The sequence below is a fragment of the Lonchura striata genome, chromosome 10 (genome assembly GCF_050655825.1).
Source record: "Lonchura striata isolate lonStrDom1 chromosome 10, ASM5065582v1, whole genome shotgun sequence".
Classification (NCBI taxonomy): Eukaryota; Metazoa; Chordata; class Aves; order Passeriformes; family Estrildidae; genus Lonchura; species Lonchura striata.
In genome coordinates, this window is record NC_140712.1 from 22,092,053 (window position 1) to 22,114,609 (window position 22,557).

At 41.3% G+C, this 22,557-nt stretch overlaps 2 protein-coding genes across 6 annotated transcripts in view; one reads left to right on the top strand and one right to left on the bottom strand.

Moving 5' to 3' along the window:
* Window positions 1-123: 123 nt before the first annotated feature.
* Window positions 124-10,880, bottom strand: LINS1 (lines homolog 1). 3 transcript variants are annotated; one of them, XM_077785930.2, is made up of 8 exons: window positions 10,724-10,880; window positions 9,051-9,187; window positions 6,881-7,415; window positions 6,705-6,794; window positions 5,713-5,854; window positions 4,904-5,494; window positions 2,450-2,630; window positions 124-1,468 (listed from the first exon to the last, which is right to left on the bottom strand). In XM_077785930.2, exons 3-8 carry the CDS (start codon window positions 7,283-7,285, stop codon window positions 568-570), a joined length of 2,310 nt encoding a protein of 769 aa, XP_077642056.2. In that variant the 5' UTR covers window positions 7,286-7,415; window positions 9,051-9,187; window positions 10,724-10,880; the 3' UTR covers window positions 124-567. The 3 variants fall into 3 exon arrangements, with proteins under 3 accessions (XP_077642056.2, XP_085445060.1, XP_085445061.1); XM_085588934.1 differs by having other exon boundaries at window positions 8,403-9,187; XM_085588935.1 differs by lacking the exon at window positions 9,051-9,187 and having other exon boundaries at window positions 10,724-10,878.
* Window positions 10,881-11,047: 167 nt separating this feature from the next.
* ASB7 (ankyrin repeat and SOCS box containing 7) overlaps window positions 11,048-22,557 on the top strand; it is a 30,914-nt gene continuing 19,404 nt past the window's right edge. For all 3 annotated transcript variants that reach the window (XM_021552603.3, XM_085588955.1, XM_085588956.1), the window contains exons 1-4: window positions 11,048-11,183; window positions 11,889-11,983; window positions 17,374-17,472; window positions 20,609-20,869. In XM_021552603.3, the coding sequence (XP_021408278.1) occupies window positions 20,659-20,869 (211 nt within the window). In that variant the 5' untranslated portion in view covers window positions 11,048-11,183; window positions 11,889-11,983; window positions 17,374-17,472; window positions 20,609-20,658. The remainder of the gene's footprint in view (window positions 11,184-11,888; window positions 11,984-17,373; window positions 17,473-20,608; window positions 20,870-22,557) is intronic.

Sequence of the window (22,557 nt, forward strand, 5' to 3'; positions counted from 1 at the left end):
AACTAAATTTTTCCACAGACAATATATGCTTTAATTTCACATCCACTTTTTCTTTTAATTAAAGGAATATAGACATCTGAAGGTCCACTTTGAGCAATGCACCAATGCAGAACACACAGGATATACAGTAAACTGTCCCCAGCTATATTATTTTATTTAGCCCAACTTCTAAGCAGTCAAGTGTTGCATTTACTTTGCCCTGAGTCCATAAACCACTACCAGTCGGGCAATAAACTCAGAAATAGAATGACATTAAGTATAATTGACAGTACTTTAAATATCATATATTTTTGAAATGCTTTCACATGAGTTATTTATTACAAAATGTTGAATATCCTTATATACTGTACATTAACATACACACCATGAGCGAGCTTAGGACCCTCAGGTCATGGATCATATCACTGGATACAATTCCAGATTTTACGGTGCCAACCAAATCTATGTTCACCCTGCCTGAGGTTAAATGTCCTGACTAGTGCAAGAGGTATGAGCTTTAGAAGTCATTAATCTCATGGAAATATTCCCTGGTGAACTTGTTAAAAAAACCCACAAGAACACTTTGGATTATTGTAGAGTCATGGATTTACTCATTTTCTCAACGTGGCTCAGCAGTTTCAACAATGGAGATGGATTATATGGGAAAAGAATTCTTCTCTGCAACCTAGAAATAGCCTCTTGCAGCTCTTCCAAACACTTTGTTGATTTGTAAAGCATTACTCTTAGGGGAGCAGTGTTATCTGGAGATGCCATACAAGTCCAACAGGATGAGGTAGGAGATCCCTTTGGTTTCGGAGGTGATACTTCAGAGGTGCGTGGATTCCGGTCATCATCTCTGCAGCTGCAACCAGTTTCCCTCCTCCTCACCTCAGTCTTATTGTTTGAGGGCAATTGTTTTGTGTTTACCAAACGCTCTTTTCCATCTGATTCCACCTCCGAGTCCTCTGAGCTGTCATAATTAACCAGTCTTTGAAGAGAACCCAGCAGGGACGCGCTATCAGTGCCGGTCAATGAGTCAGGCCGGTTCCACTCTGCGGCCTCATTATCACCCTGCTGTGCTGTAAACACCGGGCACTCGTGAGAAGGAGCCACAGACATCGGAGTCTGTGGTTGTGCTGCACAAACAGCATTTTGCAAACTCTCCCCAGTCACGCAGCTTTGCTTTTCTCGGCGGGGTGGCTTGACAGAACAAACTGGGTGGAAAGTGCTGTGCCCGGTATCGAAATGGTTACAGACATCTATAAACTCATGCCACTCCTTCCCAAGAAGCTTTAAGTACCTGACCAGGTACTCCAGAAAGCAAGTTTCTGATGAGATCAAAAAATCTAGAAGTACTGTGGAATCAAATGCAATCTTTTCCAGAAAAAATAAAAAGATACAGTGTGGGTTATATCCACTTGCATGCACAAGGAACTTCCAGGATTCCTCCTCTCTTTGGCTTAGGTTATCAGCAGCATCACACCGTAACCTGAAAAGTAAGCCAGGACATAATTTAATGGAAATTTAGTTTCTTTTTTTTTTTAAAGGAGCAATATCCAGAAGATGGGATTCTTGCTCCTTTTTTTTTTTTTTTTTGTGAAAATGTAAGAACAAAAAGAGACGTTTTTATATCGAAGTGAGAAAGAATGAAGGCAGGTGGGGCCAGGACATTGGAGAGCTCAGGAAGCCAAAGCACTTACAGCAGGCCTTAAAGGGCACTCCTTAGAAAACCTTCTGCAATAAACAAAATTACTTACAGGACATAAACTATACTTTAATATAAATATGAAACAATCTTATTTTAATATTTTTGCTAACATGAATTCAGACTAACTTTCAAAATGTTACACACACTGGAAGAGAAGCCTACTTGTAGTTGCGTCTAAGAATTGTGTGCGTAAGGTATTACTTGCATCATCTTCCCACTTGAAGCTTGAGAGCCTTGTATAAATCAGCATAATATCTTGTCTGGTAATTTAAACAACAATGAAGCATTGTACATCCAGGACCAATCCATGAAGAACACTTTTCAGTTGTTAGCACGAACCATTTTTATCAAGTACCTGGAATTCCCATAGGGTCAATACTTATAAACTCTGCCAGAAGTACCTGAATTATTGAAGTTTAATTCTAATATCCCATTGTCAAACCTTCAGTGTTGCAAGGAAGCAATCTTGCTTTTTATCTGTCTAACCACTACTTTAGACATGAAGTCAATTATCCTGAATTACGGAATATTATAAATTATTTAGTAGGAATCTTTCACAACTCCTGTTTCCATCCAAAAAAGACTTAAATTATCAGCTCTTACACCACATATTATTACTTCATCCTGAGGGTGGGGGGGGAGGGGTTTGAATGATTAAAAAATAATTTTCCTTCCAACAAAAGTGACTAATGGGAACGTCACAGTATCCTCACTCAAATACAATTCTCCATAGTTCTGTCAGAAATAAAGAAGTACACTGACCTATCAAATTTTAAATAGACGAGTAATAAAGCTTTAGCAGCTTCCCACATGTCATCATCTTGCTCCATGAAAACCAAGGAGAGCCATTCACAATGATGCACAACTGGGTGAGACTGTGAGGAAGGCTTTACATGACTCCTGCAGAACATCAGCAGCTGGGACATGGAGCTCTCAAAGTCTCCTGAAAAAAAATTAACCATGAACTTTGCTATACATTTTTATTGCCAAACAACACACACTCCTTATTTTTTAAATTAACAGTGCATAACAGTTCATGAATGCTGTTTTTTCCTTAGCTCAACTGATTTATCACAGCATCAAATTTCATAGATTAGTTCTTGCTGGTTTAGTGCAGTAGCTTACTCATAAAAATCACTTTGTATTCAATTAGACAGAGAGACTCCCTTAAGTCAAAAAATGTATACCTTCAATAATAATGAGATACTATAGAGCAGTTTTTGATGTAACACAGCATGCAGAAATTTTTAGAAAAGAAAATTTTCCTGCAACATTGAAATCAAATTTATTTACTGCATCACTACATGATTTTCCTTAATAATTGACTTTAAGATTTGTTTTTGCTCCAAGCAAATAATAGGAAGATGAAATTATCTTTGTTAGTAATAGTTACACTTCAGACTGAAACTCTTCCCTATAAATCTGGAAATTACTCTCAAAGCTGAAATTAATTAAAGTTAAGCCACTCTAATCCATGTTAATGACAAGATCAAGCAGTTTCCCGGAAGGGAAATTAGCATATTAAAGCATTTAGGTGCTTGTTTTAAACACTTCCTGTAATGTCACTAAAATAAGGAAGTACCATTCCTTTCAGATTGAAATTCCTCTTGACAGTTGGGGTGTTTGGATCTAATTAAAAAACTCATTTTTGTGTCATGAATCTGGAAAAGGAGAATGTTTTTCTTTGAGAAAGAATTCTCATAGAGACATCTAAAATGGATATAGCCTACATTTTTTCTTTTCACTTGTTCTTACACAATCTCAGTCTCCATACATTTTTCAAAAGGTGGATCACAAGTAAAATATTCTTTACAAATACTTAAAAATTTTTAAGAATGCAACTGACATCACAAATATAACATCTTCCAAAAATCTGGGAAGAGTTTCACAAGCTCTCTTATGAAAGTTAAAGCCCTTTTGCATGGATGAATTAAAAATTGATTTTAGGCTTGCTACCTAGCATAGAGAAAGTAAAATAATATTTATGTCTAAAGCTTCAACTAAAATGCCTCAATGTATTTTGAGAGCTATAAAATTTCAAAAGAAACAGAAATTACTTTGGGCCACATAATCAATAAATACAGGAATGCCCATTCTCACTGATGTCTGACTAGAAACACTGCTTCTGAACTGCTTTTCCATTTTTCTCCATGAGGGCTGTAACCCAGGGACAGCACAGTGCTTTGATCACAGAATCTGCACATCCACATTCATGCAGCATCAGATGTACATCAGGTGCTCTCCTGGGGAAAGGGCAGGTGGGAAGATGGGATTCCAGGGAGGTCTCTGGGGCAAAAAGCCTCGTGCTGGTGCTCCCTTACAGCCAGGGAGAAGGCGTTCCCTGGCTCCCAGTGAGACCCAGCACCATGGCCTGTCCCGTGGGGAACGCGGCTTCCACGGCATTCCCAGCCGTGCCAGGGCTGCCCACGGCACAGCCCTGGCACTGCAGCAGCTCTGCCCTTCTCCTGCCCAGCCCAACCCCTCACTACAACAAACCAGCTCAAGGGAGCAGCTGTGGGAGGAATGCTCACTGGTAATTGGAAGGGCCAGACCTGTCAGTCGGGATGAAGAACACAACCATTTACATAAGGAGGATGTGGAGCTGCTGGAGTAAGTCCAGAGGAGACCATAGAGATGCTCTGAGGCCAGGTGAGAGTTTGGGGCGATGACCTGGAGAAGACAAGGCTCCAGGGAGACCTTAGAGGCCCTTTCAGTGTCTAAAGGTGCTCCAGAAGAGCTGGAGAGGGACTTTGGACAAGGGCCTGGAGGGAGAGGACAAGGGGCAATGGCTTCCCACTGCCAGAGGGCAGGGTTAGATTGGATAAGAGGAAGAAATTCTTCTCTGAGAGGCTGGTGAGGCCCTGGCACTGGGCCCAGGGAAGCTGTGGCTGCGCCATCCCTGAAGTGTCCAGGACAGGTTGGACAGGGCTTGCAGCAAGCTGGTCTAATGGAAAGTATCCCTGCCATGGCAGGGGTTGGATTTCAACCTCAAATGCAGCTGTTTCAAGCCCAACATATTGCAGGGCTAAGGATTTGATAAAATCCAAGGAGACAACTAATTAGGCAACAGCAGTTTCTTGGGTGGGTCTTCTTTCTCCCTCCCACCACCACTAATTCAGCTGAAATCTATTTACAGTCTTAATGAGCTGTGACTACTAAATCTGAAAGCTCTGAAACTCTTGCTGCTAAATGAACAAAATTTAAATGGACTGTTACCTTTGATTTCTGCTTCTGTTGCAGAGTTGTGAATCTTGAATTCCAGTGCTTTAAGCACAACCAGACTTAAGGCTCTGAGAACAGTTTGGTCAGAAGCAACTTGAGAATCATGTCCAGGAGCAGCTTCACTGCTTCCAAAGTAGCTGGACTTTCCAGTGAGTGGGATCTGATTAAGCCAAGTCAAATTCACAACCTGCAGAACAACATTACTCAGTGCAAGCATATCCTCACACAAAGATGGGGATTGTAAGAATGGTGATCCACCTCTAGCATCTTCTCTGGACTTGTAAAGGACACATTTTTTAAGGAGCAAAATTAATTTCTTCTTGATTACATAAGGAATTGATGAGCTAATAACATTGAGGACATAAGAAACTTTCAAAAATAAAATTCTCTGGCACCTGAGCGGTAATTCCAGTTCAATTCTGGAAGCCAAAAGCACTTCTAGCAGATCTACAAAACTGATCAGATTGTTTGAAGCTTCAGAATAAGGTGAAGTGTAGTGGTGACTGTCAAAATGATGGAGCAAGATGGCATTATAAAATCCCTCAAGCACTGCATCGAGAGGAGCCAACAACTTCTTCAGAGCACCTGCAGCAACAAGAGGCACATTATTGACCTGCAGTGTGACAGATAAATCAGTCAAATAAGAAATTAATCGGTGTAGTGTCTACTGTCAGCATATAAATATGCCCAAACCACTACGTTTTAACAGCACTTCGTCACCCCCTGTATAAGGAAGGGAAGGGATGTCCCGGAGCCGAGCTATTCCCGAGGAATTCCGGGAGAGTTGCTCCTCCTGGCGGTACCTGCTCGGGCTGCGGGCGCGTCCTGCAGCGTCTCCCGCAGGATCGCTGCCAGGGTCCGCAGGCAGGCGGCCACCCGCGCGGCCCCGGGGAATCCCAGCAGCGCGTCCAGGCTAAAGCTCAGCCACGCCACATTCACGGCGTCCTAAGAAAAAGAATTCCAAACCCAATCACGTATGCTCTCAGTTGTTATGCAAATGACATTAAATCATAACACAATTACTTCAAATTGTATATTAAAAAGATTCAAATGTAGGCACAGACAAAACACAGGTAGAAACAATGCCTATCCTGGGCCATTAATTAGGTCTTTAACTACAAACATGTAGCAACATATGCATGCAATAGAAATTATCTGTATGTTCCAAAGAGGGAAAACCAAACCTCCTAATGTCATGTGACCTACCCAAAATCAGATAATTCTGTAGACAGATCAGATCTGAATTCATAATTCCCAGACAACTTGGTGAGAAATATTACAAACATAATTATGAAATAAATGTGTGTTCAGGATGCTACTATGGAGACTGCAATACATATTCACTAAATATACAGCAAGTTAAAAAAACCTCAAGTAATTGGGTTATTCAACAAGAGCATACACTAAAGCATTTTATTAACTTCCAAGAGGTTATTATTTATTTTTATCTACTGCATCACCCATCAGATACCAAGGAACTGTAAAACTGATAGTCTAGATCATGGCTTTTTAATATCTGTATTGCAACCTCAAAGAGATGATTGTAATCCACACCCACTTTACATTAAATGAGTTTCATAAAATTCCAGATTTTTATATATAAAAACACTCCACACTTCCGTTTACACATCATATCTCTTTGCCTTCCATACTCCAGGCTCCTCCTAACACAGCTGACTAAGTTTCTCAGAAAATACAAACACTAGAAAAACTTGGCTGTATAGTCAAATGGAACAACCTGCAGGCACAGGCTCACCAATTCATTTTTTGAGCTGTGAAGTGATGCCACACTCACCTCTTTCTTCAGCTGGAAATACACAAGAGATGCTAAACTTTGTGAGGCCATGTGAGATAACAGCCGATCATCAGAACCAAGCAGGTGAATCTGGAGACAGGTAAAAAAGGAAAAATATCTAAGGCACATCCCTTTTTATTTTTCCTCCTTTCCTAAAAATATCTTTCAGAAGTTACCAATTTTGAGTCAATTTTTGCCTCCTTCAGAAGAAGAATGAAGATTTCACAGTACTTCTGTCTCGTGTGGAGTTCCATTTCCTGGGACTCTGCTTTGGCCAGCATCAGTTTGATCAAGGTGAGCTGGAGCAGCATCACCTCCCGTGGGCAGAACGAGGAGCTCATGTTGGCAAAGCTGTTGGATAAATCATCTGTTGCAGGGACAACACCTGACAAATCAGTGCCCTGATGCCTCCCAACGCCACCAGCAGTAGATGGCAGATGCTGCTGATGACAGGATTCATCTCCTCCTGGTGGCTGCTCCACACACAGATTAATTAAAGAGGAATAATAATGGCTTTCCCTTGCTAGGGGAATGCCTGCCAGGATGTCCTTATACATCTGCTGCAGGAGAGAGATCTTCATGATGAAATCATGCAATATTCCAGAAAATGCTGTGTGGCTTCTCTGATTATTCACTGCAAATCAGCTTCAAAGTCACTTTCATACAGTAAGAGAAATTGAAGCACCACTGGATATTTCTCTTCTAAATTACCTATAAATAAAACATTCTGCTGTTACTTTGCAAGCAACTAGAAAATATAAAGGAACAACACATTTTTAGAGTTAATGGTACCATTATTAAAATTGTTTTGAAAATGCAAATTCAGCTGCACAAAACTGTCTCAGTGAGACATTAAAATGAAAAATTACCATGCTGGGAAGAAGTTCTCAGTTCCAGTATTATATTACCAACACAAATGTTCATTAGCTGGAATTAACAAACCCAAAGATAACTATTATTAGGGACTACTTCTAAAGATATGAGAACTTGGATTAAATCTTTCTCTACATTGCTAAACTACTAGAATCTAAATTCTTTTGTGACAGATGCCTCCAAAAACAGGCATAAAATCTCAGCTGCAAATTTTCCTCTGAACTGGAAATGCTCATTGCTCCACTGTGGCTGGAACTGGAAACAGCTCTCAAAAAAATGGAAGCCAAAGGAAGGACAAGTCTTGACTTCTGCACACAGGCTCAAGGTGGGCCGACCTCATTAAGAAGCAATTAAGAAAGTGAAAATTAAAGAATAATTTAAAATCAGAGTGTCAAATTTATTAAGAGCCAATAAAAACATTTAAACATATTCAGGAAAGGTTAAAAAAAAAGTCTTTATCCCCATGTCAATAGAAGACATCTTTCAATCACAGCACTGGAATATTGGCTACAGTTTAAAATGAAGAGCTACTAAGAATTCAAATTTCTGCATCAGGTATGAGCACCTAAGCCCTCAAAATTTTCTGTCCAGTATATAAATGGCCAGACAGATAGCCTGATGATATTAAGGATATTTTTTTTCTGAGAAAATTTGGTTTCTTTTCACCTACATTAAGAATGATGCTCATCTGTAATATTTATCTTTTAGAGCAGTTTTAACATGATCTCTAATCAGATTTCTTTTAATTAAAACCAACAAACTCATTACCTTTATCTATGGTGAAGTTAGGAGTGGAACTAAAGTTGATTATATGAATTTTCATACCTTTTTTACTTGCATGCTTTCTGGATCCCCATATCTAAGTCTGGCATAATCAACCAGGTAGAATTCCAGGCAGAATCCTGCAGCCATACACCTGTAGTTGGCTTTTCTTTAAATAATGCATTTCCCCCTTCTTACCAAAGGAAGAAAACCATTCAGTCTTCAAACCAGCAAGAAATTCTAAAGATCTTCCCATCTATGTAGCAGTTTTACCTGCATATGTCACTAGACCAAATATTTTAAATTAATTTTAAATTGTTTTTAGCAGAATATTAGAAAACAATGAAATTGTAGAAGTCAGCATATGAGGCATTTAATTGTAGTTTCTAATCTTCACAAGTTTTAAAAACAACATCAAACACTGAAAATGACACCTTCATTTTTACAACCTGATTTTGTCATTGATACTAAAGCATGTATTGACAAAATGGCTTCCCAAAGGCACGAAGGATTGGAGGTAGACCAAGATGTGCTACCCTGACTCATCACTTCTCCCACATCAGGAAGTATTTCCTCCAGAAAATAAACTAAAATTTGAGAGCATGAAGTTGCCTGCAGGAGTAATCTACAATTCCCTCTGGTGTGGTATTTTTAAAGACATTCAGCAAGGGCTGACCTGAAAACCCCAAAATGTTACAGCATGTTCCTCACCTGATAGAAGCAAGAACCCTTCCCCCATCCTCCACATTTTGCTGGATGTTAAGAATACATCTGGTATTTCAGGCAATAAATTCCCTCTTCATTTGCAGAATCTTTTCAGAATTCTACTTAAGGTGGAAATTTATGACCTGAAAAGGCATAAATTTTTTTCAGAAATCACTCTGAATATTTTATATAGCTATTGTTCCTATCCTTGAGCTTTATTTCTTCCTAAATGACTACCTAATAAAGTAAAATCATCTCAACACATTTACTCCTGTTTTTGAGATTAGCTTGAATTATCACCTTATGTGGTAGAGGAAGAGATCTCATGCACAAATTCACACGATCCAGCAAGGTGGTTAAGGCAGGAGAGATTCAGAACTTTTCTAGGACACCCACTGGGAGATTTCACCTTCACCACACGACGCTGGCTGTGCCTTCCTGGATCCTCCCAGAACACATTTGTGTTCCACCATTAATTTGCAAACTTCACAAAAGCATCTCTAAGATATTTCTCACTCACACATGACAACAGTTCACAAACGTAAGCCATTGAAGGAAATGAAAAGTGAGGGGGCTTATTTTGAAGGCATTTACTTCAAAGAGGGAGAAAATATCAGACAAGGGCTAAATTTGTTTCAGACACAGCACGAGAGTGAAAAGCTCAAAGCTGTAGAGTAAAGAAAAGCAGTGACAAGCTCCAACCCTTATTTGTATTATTTATCTGAGTTACTCCTGACAGCATCTAAAAACCAATTAAGGCAATGCCTCACAGAGCCAGACTCCTGCACAAACAACAAGGAATAGTTCTAAAAACCTTATATATAGACTGATCATGTAAAAGATGGAAAAGAAAACTAAGCAGAAAGAAAGAACAAAAAAAAGCGGGTTTTGTATGTTACTTTCATAATTAAAAATGATTTAAAATCAAAACCAAAGTCAAGTGGAGCTGCAAACAGAATAAGAGAAGAAACTTAAGCTTCTTCACTTATATCTCTGAGTTAAAGTTTAAAAAAAATAAAGCAAGGAAAATGTGCTATCAACAATGTTAATTCAGTCAAATTAGGAAGAAATTATTCCCCACGAGGGGTTGAGGCCCTGGCACATGTGCCCAGAGTAGCTGTGGCTGCCCCTGGATCCCTGGGAGTGCCCAAGGCCAGGCTGGACAGGGCTTGGAGCAGCCTGGGATGGTGGAAGGTGTCCCTGCCCATGGCAAAGGATGGAAAGAGATGAGCTTTAAGGCCCTTTTTTTTCTGGAAAAAATTATCCAAAACCCCATCCTATTTTCATTATAAAATTAGATCTGATGAAGCGAAAGGCTCAGTCTGTGACTTTTGGGTATGAATCGGAAGGCTTTGGATGTCCTTACAATGAAATGATCGTAGTGCTTAAGGAATAAAACACACTTCGGACTCCTTGCACCTGCAGCGACTTCCCGCCCTCAGCCCCGCCCGTCTCCCCCTCAGCCCCTCCCGCCGCCGCCTCATTACCAAAGCCCCGCCCCACAGCCAAACCACGCCCACAGCTCAAAGCTCCGCCCCTCACGGCCGGCCCCGCCTCTCTCGCTCCAGGCCACGCCTCTCGGCCTCCCGCCGCGCACCCGCGGCCGCGCTTAGTCACCCCGAGCCGCGGCGCGCACGGGCCCGCCCCCGCCCCGCCGCCGGGCAGCGCTCGCCCCTCACCCGCTCCCGGAGGACCGCGAGGCCCAAACTCCGCTCGATCACAGCGCCGGAACCGCCGCCACCGCCGCCCCCTGTCGCAAAGTCACCCCCTCCCCCTGACTCCTCCGCGGCTTTACGGCAGCGGGGCGGAGCCGCGGGGCGGGCCCGCCGTCAGCCCGGCGGCCAATGGGGCGCGGCGGCGGCGCGCGGGCGGGGGCGGGGCCGGCGTCAGCCCGGCGGCCAATGGCGGCGCGGCGGCGGCGCGCGGGCGGGGGCGGGGCCGGCGCGGCGGGCGCGGATTGGCCGCGGCGCGGGTCAGTCCCCGCCCGCCGACCCCGCCGCGAGCCGAGGGGGGCGGCCCGGAGCGAAGTGTCCCCGCTCGGCTCGGCCCCCGACCCCCCGCCCGCCGCCGCCGCCAGCGCGGGGGGCGGCCGCGCCCGGGGCCCCCGGCCCGCCCCGCTCCGGCACGCGGGTCCCGCAGGTAACCCCGGCTGCCCCGGGGTCTCTCGCGGCGCGGGGAGGGGGGGGGCGCGACCCCATGGCCTCCCCTCGCCCACACCGGGCAGCCCCTCCGGCGGGTGCGGGGCTGTGAGGGGAGCCCCCGGCGCTCCCCCTGGGAAGGGATGCGCAGCCCCTCACCGCCGCTGCCCGCTCGCCCGGCGGGCTCCGGGCCGCCCCCGGGGCTGCCCGCGGAGCGGGGTCCCCGTCCCCAGCCCCCGGCGGCGGGCCGGGTGCCTTGGCGGCCGCCGGGCCTCGGGGCTGTGCGCCGGGGCTCGGCCGGCTTTTTGTGTGTGTGTGTTTGTGTGTGTGTGTGCGCGGCTGACGGCTCCTGGAGCGTGAACTCCTCTGCGAGGCAGAGGTTTGGTTTCCCAGCAGCTCAGCTTTCTGGGTTACTTCCTGTCCCATTCTTTAGCACTTATCTTTACTTCCATTCCCTGGAGGAGCTGCCTTGACGGGGCAGCGGTCCTGCAGTTATTATCCCTTCAACTCCTTCGTATCCTGAGAGAGTGTCCTCCTTTTCCAGGAGAGATCCCGATTTTGATGAATAACCCCTTTCCTTCCAAATTTGTGAAGGCTCTTCCTATTTTGCCCAGTTGCTGCTTTTGTATTAACCAGTTCTGTTCTTCATTTTTCTCTTTTATGTCATTGTGTGGCTCAGTACTACTTTTATTTTTTTTTTTTTTAGGTTTAAGCTGCCTTAAAGGAGAATTAAAAATAGTGACTCCAAAGAACAAAATAACACAGAAGAGAGAAAGCAGCACTCAGAAAACCCCCAGAAAGGTGATGATTCATTTAGACTCTGAGAGTCATCCTAGACACATGGTTTGGCTGGGATTGGGGCCTCTTGTGTTGTTATGGATTTTAATAGGTAGCATTTGATTTCTTTGTTCTTTTAAAACCTACTTGCTTTGGCTGTTGATCTTTTAAAGTTTGAAAGCTCTGAATCCCATTTGAAGTACAGTTCTTCTTGTAACACTTTATAATTTTCCAAAATTATTCTGCAAATGTTATTTTGATTATGAATTGCTGCTTAATGGGGCTTTTGTGTCTTCATCTCAGGGGTGTCACTTAAGAATACTTGGCTGTAGGTCGTTAAAAGGATCTTTTCTTTAAGTCTTTCCATAAATTTATGGGTTCAGCACTGCTTTTGTTTCAGTTTCAATTCTAAAATCTTTATTGGGCTGGGTGATGGTAATTGCATTACATTGGTTTAGTCATACTTCACTCCTGTGTGGGTCACTTTTTTGTGTGCGTGTTGTAACGGAGCTGCAAAAATTGAAATTAATTTAATTGGATGGTGTCTGCTTACAAGTACTTAACTTTTTGGGCTGAGATCATAGAAGGAGATGATGCTGTTGGGTGCTTAAGGGGAAAAAATCAAAGGAGTCATCAAATCCAATGCTGCTGGTAGGAGGGAGGTTCTGTTTCAGGGGGAGAGCTGTTCGTAGGGAGAATTGTGTGTTTTACGTGGTGAGATGAAGAAATGGATCCTAGGAGAGAGAGTGGGGGGTGAATGATGTCAGTCAGACTTTTTCTGCATCCTGCTGTCAGCGTGCTCCAAAGGATGGAGGCTCTGCGCCTTTTTCTAACGCAGAGTCTGTCTTGAAGCCATTTTAACCTGTTTCAAGTGTAGGTGAGCTTGGTTTTTTGCCTAAGATGCCCTCCCTAGAGGTCCCTCTGATCTGTGTCGTGTTTTCAGAGAGGTCACTGACTGTACCAAAACATTGTTCATTGTTGGCAATCAGTTGTTTTTGAGCATTAGCCTGCAGGAGAAACAGCAGTATTTGTTGCCAGCAGCCTTGGTCAAGGCTGGATCATTTTTCCAATACAGATGTCTTTAGATTAACATAAAAAGTGTTTGCTCTGTGTTGAAAATTAAATAGAAAATTCCTCTGTAACACAAGTGCAACAAATCCTGAGGCACACTTTGGAAGTGCAGGGAGGAAATTTTCCATGTTATTTTGATAACTCGAGAGTAATGGCAGAACATGTGGACATGCCCAGTGTGATTCCAGGGGGGATTTTCCTGCTAATAGGTGAAGCAGATGTGCATCAGTAAAGACTTACCAGTGCAGCTATTGCACAGCTGTTTAATCGGAATTTAGTTTATTATAGCCTCTCTTTCCCAACCCACCCAGTGCCTCTCACATCAGGGCTGTAGCTGCTCCAACAGGACACCTCTTGGTGCCAACAGTTCATGGGATCTTTGGGATTTATTCACAACAGGAGACCTAAGTTTTCATTTGATTTGTGAAGTTCCTTCCTAGTGTGAAATGCCAGTGCAGCAAAGTTTGATTCAGATGCAGAGACTGGAATTGAGTTCATAGGAATCAGGGAATTAACTTCTGGCAGAAATTTGCACATGGTTGAACAAGGCACAGAGATCACTGATATCCTGCTCTTGATCCCTGGAAGAAATGCAGAATGTTGCAAATGTAGCAGCCCTTTAGAGAAAGCTTTAATCTTCAGGCTATATGCTCATTTTGGGTTTGTTTTTCCTCATTGTGAATCCTCAACCCTTAAAGGAAATGTGCTGTCTGAGGGATGGTTTTGTTTTGTTCCAGCAATGCTTACAGAATGATATTATCACAGTGAAAATCTTGCTTTGTCCACTAAACAAATCCAACAAATTTTGGATGTCTTGGATTCTTTTAGGCTGCAATAAATAGAAATATGTATCAAATGTACTTCTAGAGATTGTTGATTGTTGAATGTTGAGATTGTTGATTGTTGAATGACCCAAACTCTGTAAGCAGTACTTGGTTTATCAGCTGTGCTGTGAGAATTAGGGCTGAAGAGACTCCTTTAATGTGGTTTGAACTCACCATTGGTTCCTGATTCTGTCATTCCATGCAGTGTTGGTGTTTGGGTGCTCTAATGATAGTAAATCATAAATCTTAGCAGTTAACACTTGCTACAAATTAATTACTTATAAGGCTAAGCTTCCATCTGACTTTTGCTGTTTAAAACTTCGTGATAGCACTGCTGTAAGTTGGAGGAGAATTGGTGTTTTTTTGCTTGGTACACAAGGCTTTCCAAGCATGCTGCAGAGCACAAGCTCCCTGCAGTTTGTCAGTGCACATCTTGAGGGAGGAGGTTCTGGCTGTGTGAACCTGATGCAGCATTCTCTACTGAAAAAGGAGCTGGAAGACCTTGCTTTAGCATCAGCACTGAGGTCCTGCCCTCAGAAGGAATTGCAGGATTTTATTCTCAGGGCTCTGCTTGTGCTTAAGGTTGCCAGTGGGGGTGCTGAGGATGGTGAGTGGTTGCTGTGCTTGCTGAAGTTGAAGTTTCCCTCAGGTTTGCAGACCTGAAGTTGGTTGAGCTGGGTGATCTGTCTGATTCTCCATCAGGCCCAAACTCAGACCTCACAACCTCCTTTTGAGATGGATAATTGTAGTAAAATGACACCTCTGTGCTTCAGTTTCACCCACCTGCAGAATGTAACAACACCACCTCTAGTTCTAGGAACACCTGAAGCGTGTGGGGCATTTGTAGGTTAACTCTTTTGGTTATTTTAAATTTTGTATGTCCGAGCTACAAGCTGACCTTACAGGAGCTGTTCATGAGAAATGTGTAACTTGTAATGACACTTTGTGAGGAGGGAAGGCTTCTTCCCTTTGAAGCAGCAGTTCCTCTGTGATGGTTTGGACTCATGCACTGTTAACTCACTGCTTTCAGGCCCAGCAACTTGCATGTGTTCTTAGTAGTTTTCATCCCAGCCACAGGGATACCTCACTTGGTGTCTGTCTGGGCTGCAGCATGAAACATTCAGCAGAAAATATATTTGGGATTATAAGGCTCTGTGAAATTTTGATATTTCACATGTTACTTTCAAACTTCACGGCTGTGATGTGAGAATGCAAATGACAACACAATTGTTTGCCCTACTCTCTTGTCTGAAGAGCTCCTGGAATAGGAGTGTGAGTGACAGCTGAAATGATGGTTGTGTTTAGTTTGACAAAAATATATTGACCATTTTTAAAATGCCATGTGAGTGAGAACACATTTAGCTTGTTCAAGCTTTGAAATGGGTAGGAGAAGTGAGTTGTGAGACTAATGAAGGTTGATGTGATTTATCCTTATTCCACAGAGCTTTCCTTTTTTCTGTTGTTTATTTGATTTAAATGTCTTGGAATACTTCAACCACAGGCAACTCAGATCTACACTGATGAAGTCTATGCCAGATACTAAATGTCATGTGTAATGGTACACTTCTCTTGTTGCACAGAGTTAGGCTGACATCAGTAACTTCTGGTCCTTATTCTGCTCTTGCGTGTGTAATCTCAGAGTTTAGGAATCAGGTCTTTCTGTCAGGCCGTGCAATGAGCAAAATACTGAATTTTGAGGTCTTGCTTTTTGTACCAAGCTTTAACTTTCTTTAAAGTAAGTGTATACATATGTTGGAATGAATTTTCCACATGAGGTTTGCAGTGACTTTAAAGAAGTGATGACACATTGGTGTGGAAAAGTCTAAGATCTCTTTGACAACATGAGACTTTATCAATAGATAATGAGGGTGTTTGTCTTATTATTTTTATTTAGTGCTGCCTCTACTATAATTATTAGTGTTTTAATCAAACTTTGTTAAGTCATTGAGTGAGGGAGGTTTACTCTCACTAAATATGACTTATTTTTATTAAAGTTGCAGATCTTACTCTTGCCATATGCAGCTAATTTTCCTTTGGGGGGAAAAAGCTTGTTACTTTTTTAGTGGAGCAATCTGTTACCTTGTCTGTAGTCTGTGAAGTCAGTGCAATTCTAATTTGCATCAGCTAATAAAAAATGTGTGGGTTTTAAAGTGAAAATCATGCAAAAATTAAAAAAAAAAAGGTGAACGACTGATCATCTATGCAAAAAAACAAGGCTGGAAATGTGATCAAATTAGGTCATGGCAGTGCAGTTTTGTGCAGGGCTGTAAGCATATCTGAAGACCTTGTATGTTTTATCTTGGGAAGCAAAGCTCTTGGAAAATGTGCATAAGAGGGATAAAAAGGGCTTTTTTTTCATCCTCCTCTTTGAGCTATCATTGCAAAAGCATGATTTTATGTTGCATTAAATGACAGAAATTTCAACCTAGTCTAAGAGCTGCACAGTTCATGGAACTGCTCTGGTGCAACTTGTTTGCAGAAGAAAGGAGGCACAGTTGGGTTTGTATGATCAGCTGTACAATTAAGTATTTAATGGTTTTATTGTTTATTACATGATTGCAGTGCTCAGATGAGATAAGGGGGCCTTTCCCTAAAAGTCTGCAGCCAAAGGAAGTGAAAGGTCAGGTAAAGGTGTACAAAGAATTAGAGAAATAACAGTGATGAGTACAGGAGGAATGGGCTGGGACTGATCCCATTAACTGCAGGTGACAGGGGTGTTAAGGAGAAGGAATCTGCACAGGGGTTGTAACTGGCTTTTGATGAACCTTGATTCTAAAAGGGTAGTTTTTCTATATGAAGGAAAGGGTGAAGAATTTTGAGCTGGTGGTTTTCTTGTATTGTGGAGGTGGCTTTACCTGTTTGTGAAACACAACGTGTGTCAGCTTGTGCTGTCACTTGAGGGAGAGCTGGTGGCTCTGCAAATCCAGCTGAAGGACACAAATCAATGGTCTGTGGGCTCAGCTTTTGTTCTTTATTTAGGGAAGCAGAGATGGGATGGAGATTTAAAACAAAATCCCCAAACCTCATACAAAAGCAACCATTTAAAAATCCCCACAAACAAATAAAAAAACCCACAAAAGTAGTTTGGGGAGAACTAAATGGATCCTGAATGTTTTTCCTGGCATCTGAGTCCTGCAGGGAGGTGTTGAGCAGTGAGGCAGAAATACCCACTGTAACCTTTATATCCATTCTTGTTCCATACAGGAGGAGCATATACACATAATTATTAGAGAAGGGTGTAGACCATTTCTTCAAGTTTTACTCCAGAGAGGAAGCACGTCCCTCATTTTTCTTGTCTTCCATAAAATATTCTCAGTAGCCTTTTCCTGATATGGGAGAAGCAAACTCTGCCCTCCCCAACCTCTGGAGGACTATTTGATAACGATAGAAAACACACTTTGGGTCTTTTCTGACATAGCTGCATGAAAATGTAGCATTCTCACACACAAACAGAATAAAACTTAGTAAACCTCTGGCTTTTATTCTTTACAACTAACAAGAAATACCATTTTTTTTAAGGGGTAGCAGGTTGTTTGACACACATGGGCACAGAAGATTATGAACAGTGAAGACAATGAAGAGTGGGACATCCATCAAAGAGTAACAACCTCTTATAAGGTAATTCAGGACCACATTGAGTTTATCCTGTTGTACTTGCAAAATCAATTAAGTAACTGTTGCTGTCCTCCATTTTCATGACACTATAAAATCATTATAACCAAGAATATATAGGTATATTCTTCCCCCCGTGCTTCCTTTCATTTTTTTACTTGCATGCAGAAAGCCAATATGTAACAACCCAAATGCATGCTGAGTTCTGAATGAGATTGATTACAGTTGCAAAACATTAAATATTAAATGCCAAAGGACTACTTCCAGTAGTCCTTCTTCTCTTCTCCAAAGATTGATGTCTTAAATGGGGCTTTGCAAACAGGAGTTTTAAATGATCTATGGAGCAGAAGTAAAAATGTTTTCAAAGCTGGTGTGTACCTAAAACTATCCTGAAACCTTTAATGTTATGTTTAAGTATTCTTGCCATTTGAATTTCATTGCTTGCCATAGGGCTGAGATGGAAGAGTGGATATTTACAGAAACTCTGCAAGTGATAAAAGGAGCTGCCTGACTTTGTCTTCTGCTTTGTATGTTTTAGTACTTATGTACTTTAGTACCAGCTAATTTGAATAAGCTCTGCTAGTCACATGCAACATATGGAGCCAATGCCAATTTTTTATAATGCTGCATTACAAATATACCCACCAGCTGAGAAGTGTGAGAGAGAGAGCTCTGCTTTTCCTCAACCAACTGTCTTCACAGAGAGTTGCAGGGGGAAGGAACACTGCTGGCCCTTCAAATGAGAAATCCCATTTCACTTCATCTCTTTAGTCATCCCATTTCTTTCTGTAGCATTTTGAACAACTAGTCTGACCTTAATTTACAGGACCATGTGAGGGCTTGCAAGTATTGGTTCTTTACAAGAAAGGACTGTAAAAATAGGATCATAAAGTTTGTTTACATTAAGTTTTGACCAGGTATTCTCAGTTTGAAAAAGAAGTTTTCACATCTTCTTTTTGTAGGTATTCAGAAACTAGGGCTAAAAGGGATACGGTCTGAATTACAATTTTTAAAGGGTTTTGCATGACTCATCATCATCAGCTAGATTCTCCTGTCAGTTTTCACCTGCAAATCCAAAGAAGATCTTGCTCTTGCAGCTGGAATTTCATTACCAGTGCTGTTAGTGGTGTGATACAGAATAAAGTCAAGCTCACTGTCTTATAGGTGAGCATGTTCTGAAGTGCTAATTGGAGTCTAGAAAAGAGCTTAGCAAAAGCTTATTAGAGTCAATAGAAATACTTCCATTGTCATCAGATTAACCAAGTTTGATTTTTGGAATACGCTGCAAAAGCTGACCTATTGAGTTGGCCGTTGCTGCTTTGTAAATCTCCTTTTCTCCCAGTCTCAGATAATGAAGTTCACACTGTAAAACAAAACAAAGCCAGTTTCTAAGCCATGTATAACATATGGAGCTAAAAAGTATTTTTTAATAACCCTATGCTGAAGTAGTGATTGTTGCCATACATGGTAAGCTGAAGCATTTATAAATGTCAAAGACAGGCATTTTCTGTGTGCAATTTCCATATTTGCAGGGTAAATAGGGTCACTGGAGCACCTGTTAATTATGAGTTTATATCTCTCCAGAAAGCACATAAATAACTTCTATACCATGGGCACAAGGGGGTTGTAGAAGAGCAAATACACACTGTGCCTTTGTGTGCAAAGTTGGCAGTGATTGATGCTTTCACTTTTCTCTTGTCTGTGGGTATACCTGCATCACAGGAAAACAAGTGTCCAGTGGGATATGGGGAGGTGATTGCAATTTCTTTTGAATGACCTGTGGATCATGAGGATCTGAAAGTCTTTTTAATATCTAAAAGAACGTTTAGATGATGATGTGTTGACATCCCAATAAACCAGAAAATTACTGTAAATTTTAAGTTTTGCTTGAAATTAATTTTCATCATTAGAACTTTTCTTTGTACTTTAATGTTGATTAACTTTGCAGGAGTTTAAATACATTCCTCTTTTTAATCTTCTAGGTCTGTGTGAGTATCCATCCACATTTGAATATTTTCTGAGGCTCGTATTACTCAGCATTGCCTTTCTCATACCCTGCTTTTATTATTTTTTCTGATACTTCTTTCTATTTTAGGACTATGGAATATTATACACAATGTATGTGAAAATGCAATCACTTAACTTTGTGTACCAGGGAACAATCCCTAAATACCTGTTCATTTTCTTGCCCCCAAGTAGAACTGCAGATGGTACTTTTCAAACAGAGCATGGAGTACACAATATTTCTCTCTTTCCCAATGTGTGCTTGTTTCTAAGCTCTTTTACAGTGGCTATTTTAGATACCCTTTTGGCCCAGCTCTCATGTACTGTATCAAGGTAGTTATAAATTGAATTATTCTGATATATGTTCTCATGGTGTTCGTCAGGACTGTAGTAACTGCACTTAAATGTATTTTCAGGTCTCATATAATATTATCCTTGTATTTGATTTTTGGAATGTCGAAGTTATTTGCAGCCTTTGTGGACTAATTAAGAAGTGCTCAAACCAGAATACAAACAGTAGACTCTAATTAAAAAAAAAAAAGGGGTGAAAAAGGAAAAAGATTATTAAAGTTTTCAATTTGAACGTTAGTGTTACTAATACTCACATGCAGAAGGTCACAGGATTCTGTTGGTAAGATATTTTCACTGAAGCTTACAAGGGGTACATTTCTAGAAAAATAGAGTATCATAGTTACTGTAGCAGTGCAGTCGTGCTTCCTGCAATTATTTGGATTATCTATTCCATAGTTTGGAAAATCCATTTAACCAGTGTCTCTGGAGGTAGTGATATTAACCACAGTGTGATTTTGAAATGAATGGTGGGTTCTGAAGATTTTTCATTTTGCTCATTGCTTGGTTGCTTTAATTGTGAACTGTTGTTTGATGCTGTCATTTCTGAAGAAAACATTTACTACTTATAATGTGCAAATGTCCTTTTCTTTTGCAGTTCAGTGATGTCACCATGTACTATGATTTTGCTAATAAGAGTGAGATCATTTGGGGTTTATCCTCTGTGTAGCATCACTTTTCTCAGCATACAGAGAGACGTCTTAACATCGCATTCCATTAATCCTTTTTTTCCTACATACCCCATTTCTGATCCCAATCCTAATTTATTCCTGCTTCCCATTGATTGAAGGTGACTCTAGTGAGCTCATGAGGCTCCTGTAAAGGCCAGACTCAGCTAGGATGTTACACCACCACTGCAGGAGGAACCCTGAGCTGCAGGAAGAGTTGCAGATCCAGGCTGCCGTGGCCGCCGGCGATGTTCACACCGTGCGCAAGATGCTGGAGCAGGGATATTCTCCAAACGGTCGGGATGCCAATGGCTGGACCTTGCTTCACTTCTCTGCAGCAAGAGGCAAGGAGAGATGTGTCCGTGTTTTTCTGGAACATGGAGGTGAGTTGTCCACAGAGAAAAGTCTTTATACTCATCTGACACCTTTCTGTCTCAATTTGCACTGCAGGGCTTTCCAGTACTGGTTAGATATCAAAATACATCTGGTTATCTTTTGTAATTATTTTTTATTCTTTGGTTCTTAATATCTGTTTATTTCTGATGCATACTCTGTAAATGACATCATAGCTTAGCTTTATAGCTTTAATAACTTTTTTCCCCCAGCATTGCCTAGGAATTGTTCAAGGAATGAATAAGCATTATGAGAATAGGGCATTATAAGGACTCATTATAAAATGAAATGCACTCACAGCACTCACTACAGGCTTTTCTTCTCTGTTAGGGGGTATTATTAGAGGAAGGCAGATCCCTGAATTGAAATCCTAGGGAAGCTTGTTTCAGAATTCTAAAGCAAGTTAACCAGTTGCATTAAAGACTAAGTTTAATATAGGCTTTAACAGAATCTACTAAACTTTATGAAAATAGTCCTCTTTGTGCAAGGACTTCAGTGTCAGCTAATCCAGATTAGTTTGCAACTCTTGCATCCAACCACGATGAAACTTTATTTCAAGAACTGACTGAGTTTTGTTGATTTAAGTGGTACTCATGTGGGTGATGATTATTATCCCTCAGGTGGTACAGTCAGAATTTCTCATTGCTTTATCATCTTCCAAGGCCATCTGAAGCTTTAGAAAGGGATCATCCTAATCTTTTAAAGTGGTACTGGAGAGGAAATCAGTAGATGTTCTCCACATTTTGATCAGTGCTCTTGAAGAACAGCCTCCTCTATTCTAGCACTGTTCTTACCAAATGAATTATGAGGTTTTCAATCCTAAGGAAACTGAAATGATCTTTCTGATGCTTTGTGTATCTGAGCCATATGGTCCCCTTGTGGCTGTCACTGGGTTTGTCAGCTGTATGGATCATCCTGAAAGTGGAGTGGCATTAACAGGCTGTGGTAGTGGCACAATCAGTGGTTTGTTCCTTAAGAGCAGTGGTGAAATACAGCCTGAGCAACTGGACTCTGTGGATGCATCTACTGCAGATTGTAACCACATAGAAAGGGCAAACCCTTATGGCCTTATTGGAAAGGGGAAAAATATAAATATATATATTTATATATAATATATAACTTTAAATTCCACTTTTTAAAGCGGATAATATGAAGCCTTCAAAAGTTTAAGGCTTGAAGTCATGTACATTGATTTTAACTTTTTGTCTGTAAGTTTAAAGATGATAAAAATTCCTTCAGTCCCTTCTGTATTCCTATGTATTTTCATTTTATAGGTTTTCATAGCTGCTGATGCAGTGGTTTGTTTTTATTTTTGTTGTTACTCTTTCCCATACAAAGTAGCAGCTGAATGTGATGCCTCATGAAAACTGCCTGTAATGAAACACCTTTGTCCTGAGGCAGCTTGGAGTTGAATCACCGGGATGAGAAAGTTGAGTAACAAATAGTGTGAGGTTTAGTCATCCACAGCAGCTTCCCTGCAGCTGAGCCTTGCTCCTGAAAATTGGCACTGCCTGGTGCTTTGCCTCATTTTCCCTCAAAACAAAGGCATAAAAATAATGAGTATTTATCACATAATAATGTCACAAATGAGTTATTAAGCAGAAAGTGAGTTGACTCTTACAAACTGAGTTAATCATGCCACCCTCATTAGAGAGAGGTTTGTGTCTACCTTTGCTCA

Coding starts and splice junctions, on each gene's coding strand:
- LINS1 (XM_077785930.2), bottom strand. CDS start 7,285: ATGAAGATCTCTCTCCTGCAGCAGATGTATAAGGACATCCTGGCAGGC. Junction 5,495..5,712: donor CGCGCCCGCAGCCCGAGCAG/GTACCGCCAGGA, acceptor TTGTTGCTGCAG/GTGCTCTGAAGAAGTTGTTG. Junction 2,631..4,903: donor AACAGAAGCAGAAATCAAAG/GTAACAGTCCAT, acceptor ATTTTTTTTCAG/GAGACTTTGAGAGCTCCATG.